This window comes from Cynocephalus volans, chromosome 10 (genome assembly GCF_027409185.1).
Source record: "Cynocephalus volans isolate mCynVol1 chromosome 10, mCynVol1.pri, whole genome shotgun sequence".
In the NCBI taxonomy this organism is placed as follows: domain Eukaryota; kingdom Metazoa; phylum Chordata; class Mammalia; order Dermoptera; family Cynocephalidae; genus Cynocephalus; species Cynocephalus volans.
Window position 1 is genome coordinate 98,475,172 of NC_084469.1, and position 15,893 is coordinate 98,491,064.

At 54.4% G+C, this 15,893-nt stretch overlaps 1 protein-coding gene across 1 annotated transcript in view; it reads right to left on the minus strand.

Moving 5' to 3' along the window:
• The window catches only part of C3 (complement C3), a 32,392-nt gene extending 21,816 nt beyond the window's left edge, over positions 1-10,576 (minus strand). Inside the window, exons 1-18 of the mRNA XM_063109629.1 lie at positions 10,503-10,576; positions 9,419-9,611; positions 7,889-8,051; positions 7,725-7,795; positions 5,982-6,076; positions 5,796-5,878; positions 5,620-5,710; positions 5,167-5,269; positions 4,943-5,069; positions 4,680-4,795; positions 4,439-4,585; positions 3,333-3,545; positions 3,043-3,249; positions 2,773-2,931; positions 1,935-2,064; positions 1,611-1,682; positions 1,280-1,480; positions 1-84 (exon numbers count right to left, since the gene is read on the minus strand). The exon at positions 1-84 is cut by the window's left edge and continues 25 nt beyond it. Of these exons, the coding sequence (XP_062965699.1) occupies positions 1-84; positions 1,280-1,480; positions 1,611-1,682; positions 1,935-2,064; positions 2,773-2,931; positions 3,043-3,249; positions 3,333-3,545; positions 4,439-4,585; positions 4,680-4,795; positions 4,943-5,069; positions 5,167-5,269; positions 5,620-5,710; positions 5,796-5,878; positions 5,982-6,076; positions 7,725-7,795; positions 7,889-8,051; positions 9,419-9,611; positions 10,503-10,576 (2,329 nt within the window). The remainder of the gene's footprint in view (positions 85-1,279; positions 1,481-1,610; positions 1,683-1,934; positions 2,065-2,772; positions 2,932-3,042; positions 3,250-3,332; positions 3,546-4,438; positions 4,586-4,679; positions 4,796-4,942; positions 5,070-5,166; positions 5,270-5,619; positions 5,711-5,795; positions 5,879-5,981; positions 6,077-7,724; positions 7,796-7,888; positions 8,052-9,418; positions 9,612-10,502) is intronic.
• Between the last annotated feature and the right edge of the window lie 5,317 nt (positions 10,577-15,893).

Sequence of the window (15,893 nt, forward strand, 5' to 3'; positions counted from 1 at the left end):
CTTCTATGGTCCATAGCCAGCTCTCTGGGAACTGGCTTCGGGAAATAATGTCTTCTTCTGGGATTATTTCCTCATCCAGATCACCTGAGGGGGTGTTAAACCTGCTTTAGAATGGACCTCCTTCCCCTGCTGCCCCTCACGTGCCATCGCTGCCCCGGAGGGAATCCTAGCAGCTGAAACACACCCGGGCTTGTGTGATTTTTCATGAGCTCCAAGCACAACATTTGCCTTTGGGAGCTCCTTCCTCTATTACAAAAATAATTAAAAATTGTATTTTATGACAACGTGGGTATAAAGATGAATACAATCCAGGCTGGGTTAAATTCGTTTTCCTCCATCTGATTTTCAAAGAAATGACAACATGGACACGGGCCTCTAAGAGGATCATTGTCCCTGGGCACCATGCCTGCTGTGCCCGACGGATCTGTCCTGAATGCCACTAGTGAGTTGAGAGCTTCCCCAGACCTGGTCTGCTGAAGAGGACCAGCTTGGCACCATCGGCAAGTAAGCAAAATCGGACTGGACTCGGATTCAACCCTGGCTGGGCTTTCCTCTAACACTAGGAGAGATTTTAATTAAGCTCTCGGTCTCCATAACAATAAAGTAGGTGGAATTCCAAGGATGCGTAAATCCACCCATACTCTGGAATAATCCATTAAAGTGCCTCTGGGGTAGTAACATTCTAACCATTCTTTGTCTGACCCCATTAGCTAAAGAAATTGCACAATGCTAGGAAAAAAACATCTATGCAAATGTAAACCTATCGCAGGAGATCAGGGGTTCTGTCTAATTTTCCCAGTAGCTCAGACTATCTCTTCTTCGTAAAGAGATTACAGATTTGCTTGAAATGGGCTTGTTACACAAGAGATTTCTCTTTGCTTGGCCTGGGATTTATTTGGCCTGAGATATAAACTTTCAAGGGTGTACGTGTTTTGTCTTATTCAAAACTGAGTGAATGAATGTTGCTTGTTAATTCATCGAGTCAGACACCAACATAAATTAGTTTTCTCTGATGAAGGTGAGCTTAGAGCCCACATTAGATCTCCCCTTAGCCACTAGCATGACCAGCCCCATCATCTAGAACTGTCCCTCAGACCGTGGGTGTCCTGGGCATTGGCAGTGTCAAACTTCTGACACCTGGGGTGAGGCTGGAATGAACCTCCCAAGTGGGAAAGGCCTTTGCCCTTAGGCAAGGGGCCGTCTCCCCTGTTAGACCAGGTCCTCCTCCTCCCGCGGACAGGACCACCCTTCTCACCCCCCACCCCCACCTGAGACTCACTCCTGGCCAGGCCCAGGGGGTTGTTGCGGGCGTGCTGCAGCCGCAGCTGGGTGATGTAGTTGCAGCAGTCCAGGAAGGCCTTCACGCACGCCTCGTTCAGGATGACGAAGCGAGCCCTGCGCTGGCATGAGAACCGCATAGGGTTCTCTCTCATGCCGTCCTCGCAGCACCTGCGCAGCTGCTTGTCCGAGTACTGACCCGCTGTGGGGGCACGGTGCCCACGTCAGACCCTCCGCCATGGGGCCTCGAAACAGGAGGGACTCAGGGCAGACCCCAGGAAGGACTTCCCCTGGGCAAGATTCAGGGTGGAAGCGGGGGGGAGTGCTCCCACCTTTGTCCGTCCTCTTCTCCATGAGCTGCACGGAGCGACGTCGGCGGGCGGCTGGTTTGGGGCACTCAAGATCTGAGGGGCAGGTGGACCGAGAAGGAGGTGGATAAAGCGCCTGCTCTGGGTCCTGGGTTCACTGCTCACCACAGGGGTGAGGTAGGGCCCCATTTGACAGATGGAGAAACTGAGGCTCAGAGAGGAGTGATTTGCTAGTCAGGGTGGAGGCAGGACTTGAACCTAGGTCCCCTCCTTCCAGAGCCCTGCTCTTAGCCTCTGGGAAGGCGAGGCACTGCCCCTCCTTGAACCAGCCCCTGGCCGCATCCTCACCTGTCCTCTGGGGGGTCTCCAGGTTTTTGTTGGTCTTGAAGACCAGACCTGCATCCATGAAGACTCCAGCATAGTCCTTTCCACTGCCGGGGGTGCAGGCGATGTCTGCCTTCTCCACCACGTCCCAGATCTGCCAGACAGGGGTGGGGGCGACAAGGAAGGAGTGAGGCCAGGCCAGCAGTACCCCCTCCAGTTCACCAACACATCCACTTACGTGTCTCTTCCCGAGACCACGCAACCCCATCCTCATCTCCACCCACATACCCCCCTTTCACCTCCACCCATCCCTTCCCCCAGCGCACCCCGATCCCCGCCACAACTGCATCCCCAATCTCAACCCTATCCATCGCCCTGCTCTCCACCCCTCTCCAACCGGCTTTACCGCCATTCCCAGACCCGTTCTCACCCCACCCTATCTCCAGCCCATCATCGTTTGCAACCCATCGTCCCAATCCCATTCCTAATCCTATCTCCATTCTCCCTCCAATCCCATTTTCATTCTCCTCATTCTCAAACCCGGGCCAGCCCCACCTCTGTCCTCCTTCCCAGCCCCAAGCCTCCTGAGCTGGACGGCTCCAGAGTACACAGCTGGACTTGTCTCCTACAGCCACATCCCACCTTGAAACTGCCCCTTCTCGTGACTATGTCTAACCTGGACCCTTGTGCAGCCACCTTCCCGTCTCCAAGCCATCCCTGTCAATGACTATTCCAATCTCAACTCTCAACCCACACCCAGCCTCACTCCCTGGCTCTCCGCAACCTCGTTCCCACCTCATCCCAAGCCCGTGGCTTTGCCAGAGCTGCCTTCTTGCCCCATCTCGGAGACGCAGGTGCGCACCTTGCTCTGAGTCAACTTGTTCTTCTTGTTCAGCACAAACACACCTTTGTCCACGGCCACCAGCCCCACTCGGGCCCCATGGTCACCTTCTATCTTGAAGGTCATCTGCTGCCCAGGTAAAGGCTTCCTGTCATTATTGCCGCTACCTTTTACCACCAGCTGTGGACAGGTGGGAGAGGAAGGAGTGAGAAATCAGCCCTGCGAGGTCGCAGCTGGACGGGAGGAAGAGGAAGGTGGAGAGGGGTGGGGGGGAGGGCAGGGCATGCTTACTGTGCCCACACAGGAGTCCTTGACGTCCACCCACACAGAGTCGGCCACCACCTCCCTCTGGCCACTGCTGCCAATCAGCGTGTAATAAGCCACCACGCGGAAGGAAGGGATGAAATCCTTAGTGATGGTCACAGGTACCACCACCAGGCCCTGACCGGGCTCTCGCTTCTGGCGTCCAGCCTTCAGAAGCTTCCCTTTGTTCATGATCTGGGGGAGAAGAGTTGGCATAAGGCTCAAGAGGGTGAGGGGGCAGGTGGAGGGGCAGATGTGGAGTCCAGGTGGCCACAGACCAGGTAGGTGTAGTAGTGGATCTTCTGGGTATCGCTGCCATGGTGCACTCGCAGGTGGAAGTTAACATGGAGCGTGTCCCCCGGCTTGAGCTCGACGCGGGGCACGGAGAGATGCAGGTAGTTTTTGGAGCTGCCCATGATGCTGTAGGCCTGGGCATACATGGTGTTTTTAGCCTGCTGGTTTTCTGGTATACCATCCTTTCTCGTGAGTACCTGGTGGAAAGAGCAATGCATGTTGGCTCCCCAGAGATGTCCACGTCCTGATCCCCGGGACCTGTCTATATGCTGCCTTTCCTGGTAAAAGAGACTTTACGGATGGGATTACATGAGGGATCTGGAGATAGGGAGATGATCCTGGATTATCTGGGTGGGCCCGATGTTGTCACAAGGGTCCTTATAAAAGGGCAGCAGAAGAGAGAGAGATTGAAAGATCTTGTGCTGCTGCTGCTGGTGGGAAAAGGAGCCACGAGCCAGAAAACACGGGCAGCTTCTAGAAGCTGGAAAATACAGGAAATGGATTCTCCCCTAGGAGTGCAGCCCTGTCGCTGCCTTGATTTTAGGACTGCTGACCTCCAGAACTGTAAATTAATAACTGTGTTTTGTTTTGAGTCACTGAGCTGAGGTCATTTGTCACAGCAGCTGTAAGGGACTCATAGGCTTGCCAAGCACCGTGAGGCAGCCTTCTAGCCAGGGGAGGGGGTGCACAGCCCAGAAGCCAGGGAGGGACCCTGGGGGACATCTGCATCCCTCTGCAGCAGGCAGAGGATCTGTGCTTCCCTCCCTGCAAGGGGCAACACAGCCGAGTCCACAGAAACCAGGAGAATTGAGCCCACCATGCCAATCATGAGTCCCTCCGTATAAATGACAGAGCCCCTCTTGTAAAATTCAGACTTCTCCATGAGAGTGGCAAGACTGTGCGCACAGACGTCCAAGTGTAGGGACCAAGGCATGTGAGTGGAGGAGCCTGTGCAGACGGCAGGACCCCACTGTGCAGACAGGAGCCCCTTTATACAAAGGAAAATAGCCCTAATATGAAAGGCAGGACCCTTTGGTACAAACACTGGGACCTGCTGGTCATGGGCCCCCAAGAGGGAGCCTGGACTCACCGTGACGGTCAGGCGCTGGGTGTTGTCGGCCGTGTTGGTGCTCAGCTTGGCCATGCCATCGTCCTGGGTTAGGGAAGGTGCATTAGAGCCCTCGATCACCACAGGGACGTGGCGGGCAGGGGAGCCATCGGGATTCGTCACCAGCACCTGTGGATGAGGGCAGATGGAGGAAGTTCAGGTGGACCCAGGGGCATGGCCGGCACTCCAGAAATGGGGAGCGCAGCCCCGCTCTGGGTCTCACCGTGAGGTCAAAGGGCATAGCTGGTTTGAAGTACTTGGGCGTCTTGGTGAAGTGGATCTGGTAGGGGGAGGTGACGATGGGGATACCGCTGCGCTCCGCCTCCACCATGTCGCTGCCTGAGAGAACCAGCCGTGGGGTGGGCTGCGGGGCCAGCCTTGGGACCAGGCCTCTGCCCTCTGGTCAGACCCTCCCTTGTATGGCGCCTCCGCCCTCAGACTGAATCCCACCTTCACTATGGGCCTCGCCCACAGACCAGGCCTCACCTGAGTGCAGGATGACGGTGACAGACACGTACAGGGACTTCCCCACCAGGGCAGACTCTTCGGAGGGCTGCACGCCGTCCAGCAGCACCTGTCGTCTCAGCAAAGCCTCCCCCGAGCCATCATCGATCTGGCGGAGGAAATGAGGGCTCAGAGAGGGCAGAGGGATCAGAGGAAGCAGGGGACTGGGGGCGGGGGCACGCTCGAAGGGGCCCTCCGTCAGGCACCATAATGCGGGTGAGAGACTGGGCCAGCGAAATCCTCTGGTCGCCGTCCTGGATCCCAAAGATGACAAAGGCAGTTCCATCCACGTTCTTCCCGTACAAGAACCTGTGACACAAGGAAGACTTCACATCCTACCCTCCTGGAAAACTGAGTCTTTCTCAACTTCTACTGGCTGTAGCTGAAGACCCAGAGTGCCTGGCCCTACCCCCTGTGCCTCACCTGGCCCCACCCCCAGTCCCTCACCTGGCCCCACCCCCAGTCCCTCACCTGGCCCCACCCCCAGTCCCTCACCTGGCCCCACCCCCAGTCCTTCACCTGGCCCCACTCCAGTCCCTCACCTGGCCTCACCCTCAGTCCCTCACCTGGCCCCTCACCTGGCCTCTCACCTGGCCCCACCCCCAGTCCCTCACCTGGCTCCCCTCAGCCTCTTACCTGGCCCTCACCTGGCCCCTCACCTGGCTGTAATGGTGACCCGCAGGCCCTCTGGGTCATAGACATAGTAGAATTTCTCTGCAGGCTCCACTGTGACCTCGAAACTGGGCAGCACTGGGGTGAGAGATGGCATTGGCGGGGGCTAGTGCTGGGCCCAGTGTTATGGGGTCTCCCCAACCCTGTTCCCTCCTCTTCTTACCGTACTCCTTCACCTCAAACTCAGTGGAGAAGACCTGATTCGGTGAATGTTCATAGTGCGCTCGAATCTTCCACTGACCCAGGCTGCAGGGAAAGCAGGTGAGTGGTCTGGCCAGGCCTGGCAGCCCCCAACTCCCTCTCCTGGGATAGGGAAGCCCTGAACCCCCTCCTGGAGAGCCTGACATACTTGACCAGTTCTGGGATGGTCCAAGACAAGGACAAGATGCCGACCTGGTTGTGGGAAGACAGGGAGTCCTGCTTGATGGTGATGTTCTCAGGGGTCTGCGAGAGACAGGAAGACATGTGAGATAAAGAGGCTCTTCAGCTGCCAGGCTTAGCCACTCAGCTCTCCCCAACCTCTGTGTGTCTGGACACTCTCTGTGCCATGTCTATAGGGACAGGGGTTAAGAACATGGATCTGAGTCAGTCAGTCTAGGTTCAAATCCCTGCTGTGCCACATACAAGCTGTGTGACCTTAGGCAAGTTACTTAACCTCTCTGTGCTCAGCGTGCATATCTAAAAAAAGGAGATAATACTGGCACCTACCTCATTGTCTTGGGACATAGTTCATGTAAGCTGGAGCTCATTATTACCAGGGTCTCTCTGAATACTAATAACAACTAGCATTTATCACCCACTTTTGTGCCGGATCCTGTGCTAAGCATTTGATTAGACCTAACCCCATGTAATTGCCTATTTTCAACTTTTGATCTGCAAGAATAACAATTTCCTGTAGCTCAACCTAATACACATATTATCTTATTTCTTGCCAATAGTTAAACATCAGGCGATATTGCATAGAAATCTGGTTTTCTACCTTCTCTTGCAAATTGGGAAATTCTATGAAAAATACACTCCTGTTGGCACAAGGTGACATTTGATTGGAGCTGGGCAGCAGTTGTGCCTTTAGAGGAACTGTGTGGTCTCTGTTGCCTACAGACCCCATCTGTCCCTAAAGCAAGCTTCAGACTTGTCACTTGCCTGGTACTGGTTACCTTTGCATAATTTCAATAAATCCTCATGACAATCCTATGGAGACAAACCCCCGACCCCCCACACCCCACTACGCCTCTCTCCTTCTTTCCCCTTTCGTCTTCCAGGAAGTTTTTATTGAGCCCAACCATACACCAAACACTAGGCTGGGTTTAGGTGACAAGACGCTGAACAAACAGATACAGCAATTGAATTGAGGTTCAATGGAAGATGGGGGAGGGGAAGGCAATTACCAAATGCATAAATCTCATTTACAGGAGATGGAAAGAGGGGAGGAATGTGTGTGTCTGGGGTGGGGGAGGGGATCTGCGACTTTATAGGATGCTCAGGGAGACCTCACTGTAAAACTGGGACACTGGTGGATATTTGGAGAAACAGTGTTCTCTGAGAAGAGGGCACAGCCTGAGGCAGGACCGAGCCTGGAGTGTTGGAGAACAGTGAGGAGGCCCTTGTGGCTGGAGCTGAGTGAGCGAGGGGAGAGAGCGGGGAGGGGAGGACGGGAGGCCGTGCAGGGCCTGTGGGCTGCAGGAGGACTTGGGCTTTTCCTCTGAGGGAGGTGGGAGCCGTGGAGGGCTGTAGGCAGGGGAGGGAGGGGCCTGACTCAGGTGCTCACAGGCGCCCTCTGGCTGCTGCAGGGGGAATAGACTACATAGAATTATCTGTCATAATCACAGTCTTCAGATGGGGAAAGGGAGGCTCAGGGAGGTGAGGTGACCAGGGGTTTATCCGAAACCAGAATCCATGGGCACATGCACGGCTCCACGTGGTCCCCCAGGTCTCCGCCCCATCTCCAGGCCTCTGCGTGTTTGTGTCCCCGCATCTGGGTCTCTGCTACTTTTCCACTTCTCCGACTTTTCCGGTGCCTCTGTCTCAGTCTATCTCTGTCTTTCCCCGAGGCTCTGCCTCTGCTGTCTCTGGGCCCCCTGCTGGCTGGTACCTCAACACTGATCATAACGGTCCGGCCCACGGGCAGCAACTTGTGGTCCACGGTGAAGATCCGATAGAAAACTGGAGGGTGGTGGGAGAGTCAGGGAGGCCTGGTGAGACCCCGGCCCCCCGCAGCCCTGCCCTGCCCTCTCCAGCCGCCCCCCAGCCCCTCACCTGTGGAGCCCGGGGTGTAGATGGTCTTGTCCGTCTGGATGAAGAGGTACCCGCTCTGAAGGCTGACCAGCACCACCTTCTCCACCTGGACGCCCCCGAAGGACGCTTGGATGATCACGTAATTGTTCTTCTTTTCTGGCTTAAACTCCTTGCTGATCGGGATCTAGGCACGGGCCAGGGGATGGTGAGGGGTCTGCTCCCGCGCCCCGCGTCCACAGTCTGGCTTCTGGGCCTTTGGCCAGGTCCACGTCTGCCCCTCCTCACGACGGGAGCCTGCCCAGTATGCCAGGTCTCCCTGGTTTGCCCAGCTTGGGGGACGGAAGGTGCACTCGGAGGAGGTGCAAGAGTTGGTGCGGGAGGGGGGACAGCGAAGGACTCAGACAAGGGAGGGTTCAGAGGGGGGAAGGGACTCAGAAAGGGGAGGGACTCAGATGGTTGGGCTTGGAAGGGGGAGGGGCTGAGAAGGGGAAGGACTCAGAAGGGGGCAGGGGGCTGAGAGAGGGACGGAGGCTCAGAAGGGGAGGGGCTCAAGGGGGAGGGACCTCGGAAAGGGGGTGGAGCTCAGGGGGAGGGGCTCAGAGGGGGAGGGACCTCAGAAAGGAGGTGGAGCTCAGGGGAGGGACCTCAGAAAGGGGGTGGAGCTCAGGGGGAGGGGCTCAGAGGGGGAGGGACCTCAGAAAGAGGGTGGAGCTCAGGGGGAGGGACCTCAGAAAGGGGGTGGAGCTCAGGGGGAGGGGCTCAGGGGGGAGGGACCTCAGAAAGGAGGTGGAGCTCAGGGGAGGGACCTCAGAAAGGGGGTGGAGCTCAGGGGGAGGGGCTCAGAGAGGGAGGGACCTCAGAAAGGGGGTGGAGCTCAGGGGAGGGACCTCAGAAAGGGGGTGGAGCTCAGGGGGAGGGGCTCAGAGAGGGAGGGACCTCAGAAAGGGGGTAGAGCTCAGGGGAGGGGCTCAGAGGGGGAGGGACCTCAGAAAGGGGGTAGAGCTCAGGGGGAGGGACCTCAGAAAGGGGGTGGAGCTCAGGGGGAGGGACCTCAGAAAGGGGGTGGAGCTCAGGGGGAGGGGCTCAGGGGGGAGGGACCTCAGAAAGGAGGTGGAGCTCAGGGGAGGGACCTCAGAAAGGGGGTGGAGCTCAGGGGGAGGGGCTCAGAGAGGGAGGGACCTCAGAAAGGGGGTGGAGCTCAGGGGGAGGGGCTCAGAGGGGGAGGGACCTCAGAAAGGGGGTAGAGCTCAGGGGAGGGGCTCAGAGGGGGAGGGACCTCAGAAAGGGGGTAGAGCTCAGGGGAGGGGCTCAGAGGGGGAGGGACCTCAGAAAGGGGGTGGAGCTCAGGGGAGGGACTCAGAGGGGGAGGGACCTCAGAAAGGGGGAGGGGGCAGAGGGGAGGAGACTCAGAGGAGGGAGGACTCAGGGAGGGGGAGGAGACTGAGAAAGGGGCGGGGCTAGAGGGGGCGAGCATTCATTGTGCCTCAGGCAGGGCAGGAAGAATGGGAGGGGCTGTGCGTGTCCGCAGAGCCTGGCTCGGGTCTGGCCCACCTTGATGGTGACGCTGCCCATGTAGTCCGAGGCACTGGTCAGCGTGATCTTTTCATTGGACAGCACTTGCTTCTTGGCCGGGAAGTCGCTGACGGTGACCGTGACCTGAACGTCTTGTGTGGCATCGTGGGCCTCCAGCACCACCATTTCTTCGCTCCCCAGCCGCAGGATGTTGGGGGTGATCAGGGAGTACCTGTGCGGAGCGGGGAGGGGGAGCTCTCATCCCGAAGACGCGAGACTCCAGCCCTCACCGGGGTCCGCGCCTCTGTGCCCGGGCGCCGTGCCCAGCGCCTGGTCCTGGCGCGTATCCGATGACTGCCCAGGGCCCTGCCAACGCTGATATCTGGCTCCGCGTTCCTCCCTGGGCACCGCCACCTCCTCATGCACACGGGCGGGAGGGACTTCCAGTTCGCAGACCCATTCGGGACTTCCACCCGCTCTTAGCCAGTCCTGCCTTTGAAAGTCTGGACAGCTAGGGGCTGCGGGTCCCACCAAACCCTGAACCTCAAAACCAGAAGCAGCAGCTCCGCCAAGTCTCTAGACTTCTAAACCCACAATCACCTAAACCCACATAGGCCCAAAGCCCTAAACCCCTTCATCCCTAAACATTCCCAAATGTATACACACCCAAACCCTCAGACACCCCAAACTGCACATACCCAAACCCACATGCAACCAAACCTCTAAACCCCAAACCGTTTAACAGCCAACACCTAAACCTCAACCTCTGATCCCCTGGTCCTGTAAATACAACTAAATCCAAACACCCCGACCTTACCTGAACCAAGTATCAAATCTCTAAACCTACAAGCACTAAAATCCATTAAGTCCCCAAACTTCAAACTCCCAACTCTTGTACAAACCTTCAAGTCTCCAAATCACCCCAACCACACAGTCACTAAACACCACATATACCCTAAACCTACAGACCCTCAATTCACAAATATACAAATCCCCAATCCCACAATAATTGGGTTCCACAAACACCCAAATGCACCCTGAATTCTATAGGGATCTGTACCCACAAGTGCCTGCTCCCAACCCAGAAGCAGCCTTATTTTGGGGGTGAGTTGTGAGTACTCACATGGGATCCCCCAGGGCCAGGGGGAGGCTGGTGAGTAGCAACAGTAGCAGGCTGGGACCTGAGGCAGGTCCCATGGTGCAGGGACAGTGGAGGGACAGAGGGTCAGAGGGAGAGGATGGGAAGGAGCGAGCAGGGGCTGCTGGAGGCTGTCTCTTATCTGGCTCCTACCTCCCCAGCTCAGCCCTCCCTTCTCCCCCCGTGGCCTCTCCCCTCCCTGGGACTGCCCCAGATTTCTCAATACCATTTCCTAAGTTTTTCAAGCCGTGGGGCCAACATGTTGAGGGATGAGTAACCTGAGGGCATGTTTCCAATACGAACATACCTGCCCACCTGCCCTGGTCTCTGTCAAGGTTCAGGGCCAGCTGGAGAACAGAGACCGTTCTCCATTGCACCCATTTTGCAGTGGAGAAACACTAAAGTTCAGAGAGACCCCCGCCCCAGATATCTGGCCTTGTCCCCAGTCCACTTTGGGTCTACGAGTTCATGTCTATGCTGGGAGATAGAGCTCCACTTCCAGAGGCCTCCATGTTGAGGGAGGGGGAGAAAAAGAGAGGGACAGAGCCCAGCACAGACGTTCCCAGTCCCATGGGGTGTTTTCTTCAGCAAAGAAAAAGAGTTTTGCTAATTAGAGGATCAGGGAAGGCTTCTTGGAGAAGGGGACATTTCAGCCGGGCTTTGAAGTATGCATAGGAGTTCACTGTCTTGATGATTGTTTTTTCCAGGGAAAGGGGAGCCAGGAGCTCCCTCCACCTACCCTTGTCAGGATGTCTGAGTGACTATGGTGGTCAAAAAAGGAATCATTGAGGAAAATTCTCATTTGTAGCTATTGTACATGTTTTACAATATTATTATTTATAGGATATTATTATTTTAAGTTGCATTGTTTGTGGGTGGATTAGTAATATATATGCACATAGTTCAATATCTAAAAGGTACAAATGTGTATAGAGGGAATGATGGTCTTCCCACCCCTGTTAGCAATGTACCTGTTTTAAAAATAAATCCTATTTTTATATACCGTGCATGCTATTTTTCCTGGTCTCCCTGGTTTACATCTTGCTTTTTCACAAACATGCCTTAGAGATTTTTTCATATCAGTGCACAGAGATCTTCCTTATTCTTGTAGGTAACTACCTTCTATTGCATTGTGCGGAAGTAATCAGCCTCCTCTTGACAGACATACTTCCGTGGTGTTTTTTTTTTTTTTTTTTGGTGGCTGGCTGGTACGGAGATTCGAACCCTTGACCTTGGTGTTACAAAGCTGAGCTCTAACCAACTGAGCTAACCAGCCGGACTTAAGTGGTTTTAAACCACACTCTCTGCAGTGCACAATCTTGAGCCACATCACTTTCTGGCTCTGACGCTTATTAGCTGTGATCTTTGGGTAAGCTAATGATAACCACTCTGAGCCTCAGTTTCCTCATGTGAAATGGAGTAACAACAGCACCTACTTCACAGGGTTGTTATTGCAATGAAAGGACATCACCCTGGGTCTACATGTAGATGCATTACTAATCTTGCTAAATATTGCAGAATTCTCCTCCATAGGAGTTGTATTTTACACATTCACCAGCCCTGCATGAAATTAATCGCCAATTTACCTACTGCCTACCCCCACCCCAAGCACATTGGCAAGTTTTTGGATTTTTGCCAGCCTCTTGGGTGAAAACTGGTACCCCAGTGTCATTTTAATTTGCAGTTCTCTGATGCTCAGTGACATTATTGTCCGGGCATAGGAGGTGAATGTTTAAGGCCACGGAATGGTGTGTGGGTGGGGGGGTCCTGATCCCTGGAGAGGTGGTTTCCAAAACTCCACTGAAGGAGTTAATGGGGAGTTTGCTCTGATTTCCTGTAAACCACGATCTTTTCCTAGCCAGGGGGAGGGGGAGGTGCAGAGTATTAGAACAAATCTGGCCTCCATCTGCGACGGTTGCAACACCGTTTCTTTGGAATAGGGGGAGGCGGGAGGCAATCGTTTGTTTTACAGAATGCGGGCTCAGCTTTTGAAACTGGAGCTCCCAACCACCCCTGTTACTTCCCCTATTCCCTCCTCAACCCACAAGGCACCCCATTTCCTGGTTTCGTGATAGCGTTGGGGCTCTGTGGTGTGACAGCCTCAAGGAGGAATTCCCGTTTGGCCTCTGCCTTGCAGCAGGGCTTGGTTTCTCCTTTCTTCAGCCTCAGTGAGTCCATCTGAGCAATGGGACTGATGATAGTTCTGGCTGTTGTGATAATGGAAGGAGCCAAATGTCTTGAAGGTTTAGAGAGAAGGATCAATACTTGATGGGATGGTTGTCATCATTCATGCCTGTAATGCTGGAGGTCTGGGAAGGGTTTGGGTCCTGTCTTGACCTCCAGGAAGTGACCCTGGGGGATGGACATTTATGTCCAGAAGTTTGGAAGGGGGATGGTGAACAAGGTAGGTCAGCAGGGGAGGGAGAGAAGGAGGTTTTGGGGGGCAAAATGGGGGGACTTCCAGTTCACAGGCCCACCCAGCCCAGCGTTCCAGGCATCGAGGGAGGGAGCGAGTGAGGTTAGAGGGATATCTGGGACATCCTTGTACTAAAAAAGTATTTATTATTTATTAAAATTCAAATTTTACTGGGGGTCCTGTACTTTGTCTGGCCCCCTCTGGCTGGGGTGTCAGGAGGAAATGAGGGGAAGGAGGTGGGAATGATTTCTGGATGGGGGTCCTGCTGTGCCCCACTCCCACTCTTTCCCCCACAGAGGTGCAGCCAGGCCTAGGAGCAGCAGGGACACACCTACTGTCCCCTAGATTCAGGATGGGGTGCCTGCTGCAGCTCAGAATTCAGGACCCACAACCAGGTCACCCCTTCTCCCACCCCATAACTCATTAACTCACAGGTAACCTTGACCTGGGTGAATCAATCAATATGCCCTGTGACAACGGCGCCTTTTCTCCACTCTCTCCTGTATGCTCAGCAGAGACCTGGGTACTGGGGACCCCACCCTGGAAGGACACGGAAAGCAGAGATTTAGATTTCAGCTCCGCCAGCCCCTGTGGGTCAGGCCCATTCCCTCTTCCCAGCCTCAGTTTCTAATCTGCCACCTGGAGATCCACAGTCACAGAACCTCCTTCTAATCTTGGGGTGAGAACTTGTTGGCACCAGGCAAACAATCTCACTGGGGCACCCCGCACGTCCTGAGTGCTCAATGTGCCTGAACCACGTTTTTACTTTTGCTAGCACCTGCTGCTTCTCCCCTTTGCTTTACTTTGGTGACAGCCCCACCAGGCCTCCAAGCCAGAGGCCTCTCTTCCTCCCAATCCGTCACTCCCCAGATCCAGCCGCTCACCAAGCCCCTGCCAGGAATCTCTCTCCCAGCCCATCCTTTCTCTCCACCCCTGGGGTCCCCTACTTCTTTCCAGTCCATCCTCTCAATAGCAGCTGGGGACTCTTTCTCAAACCCACTTTTGTATTCCTTTGACAAAATGATGGTGTATAAAACATAAACTCATGCTACATGGAGCTCAGTAGTAGCATATTATCTATTTCATGTATTTTAACTTGTTTACTGCACATGCTGCAAGTGCTTCTACTATTCCCACTTTATTTATTTATTTATTTATTTATTTATTTATTTATTTAAAGATGACCCGTAAGGGGATCTTAACCCTTGACTTGGCGTTGTCAGCACCACGCTCTCCCAAGTGAGCCACGCAGCCCTACTATTCCCACTTTATGATGAAGAAACAGGGCCGAGCCCGTGGCGCACTCGGTAGAGTGCTGCGCTGGGAGCACGGCAACGCTCCCGCCGCGGGTTCGGATCCTATATAGGAATGACCAGTGCACTCACTGGCTGAGTGCCGGTCACGAAAAAAAAAAAAGATGAAGAAACAAAGGCTAAACAAACAAACCAAAAACCAAAAAATAAAATAAAAAATTAATTAAAAAATTAAAGAAACAAAGGCTTTGGCCACTTGCCCAAGATTTTGCAGGACGTAAGAGCTGGGATTTGAATGCAAGAAATCAGGCTACAGAGTTTGTGCTTCTAAGTAGTTTGAGGTTTTTAATTGCTGCTGTGACAAATTACCGCAAATTTGGTGACTTAAAACAGCACACACTTTTTATCTTACAGTTTGTGAAGTCAGAAGTCTAAAACCAAGATGTGGGCAGTGTTGTTTCCTTCTGGAGGGTCCAGGGGAGAACCTGTGTCCTCCTTTCCCAGCTTCCAGAGGCGCCTGCAGCCCTCGGTGTCTGGCGCCTTCCTCCACCTGCAAAGCCAGTGGCTCAGCATCCTCCAGTCTCTCTTTGTCTCTAGGACCCTGTGAGGAGACTGGGCCCTGGATAACCCAGCATGATCAAGGTCCTTAACTTCATCCCATCTGCAGAGTACCTTCTACCACTGGAGGAGACATATCCACAGGTCCTGGGGATTAAGAGGTGCACATCTTTAAGGGGACATGATTCTGCCTACCACAGCATGCACATGGAGTAAAACATTGACTCTATATGGCCACGTCCCTCCCTACTGCAAGTTCTTCCGTGGCTCCAAGGTGCCCCAGTGTGAAGCTCCAAATGTGTCTGCCTGTCTTTTGGCTTCTACTGGCTGCTCTGTCCTCCTACTGACCCCAGCCCACCCTGTAGCTGGACTTGCAGGCTATTCCAGGCTTCCCTGCCTTGTTTACACAACTTCCCCAGACTGCAATGCCTCCCCTCTTCCTTCTTTGTCTGGCTGAGCTATTTATGAATCTGGGCCCCAGTTAGACTTGTTTCTGCTGATACGAAGCTTTCACCCGGGCCTTGTTCCCCATCTCTGTCCCATGCCAGTGCCCCCACCCAGGAATGTTTTTCAGAGCTCCAAAAGGTGTTCTGGGTGTTCCATTGAAGAGCGGGCAGGGGAGGGGTGAGGGGAGAAGCATCTTGGGAACCTGCGTGGAAGTGTGTGCACGGATGGCTGTCCATTCTGTGGTTGGTCCTCAAGATTCAGGGCAGGTCCCCAAGAGGTCAGGCTGAGGCTGTGTTGCTGGACACTGTGCTGAGCCACTACCATCCATTATGGTATGTGATACTCAATGAACTTATGAGGCCCCGTTGGACATGTAAGGGGACAGAGGTTAAGCCAGTGATCCAGGGTCACACAGCGAATGGTAGCATGGTTGGGGGTTTGGTCCCAGGGAGTTTAGCTGCAGAGGGGTGATGTACACAGTGATTATGGACAGCAGTGGAACCAGGCTGGTCAGCTTTGACCCCGAGTCTCCTGCTAACCTATTAGCTTTGTGACCTTGAGCAAGTTGCTTAGCCTCTCTGTGCCTTACAGGCTTTTTAATGAGTTAAGGTCCGCTTTAACATAGGGTGTGGCATGACCGCAACCACTACCTACCTGTCAGCTAATATTCATTAGTCTTATCTCCATTCTTCAGCCTGAGCC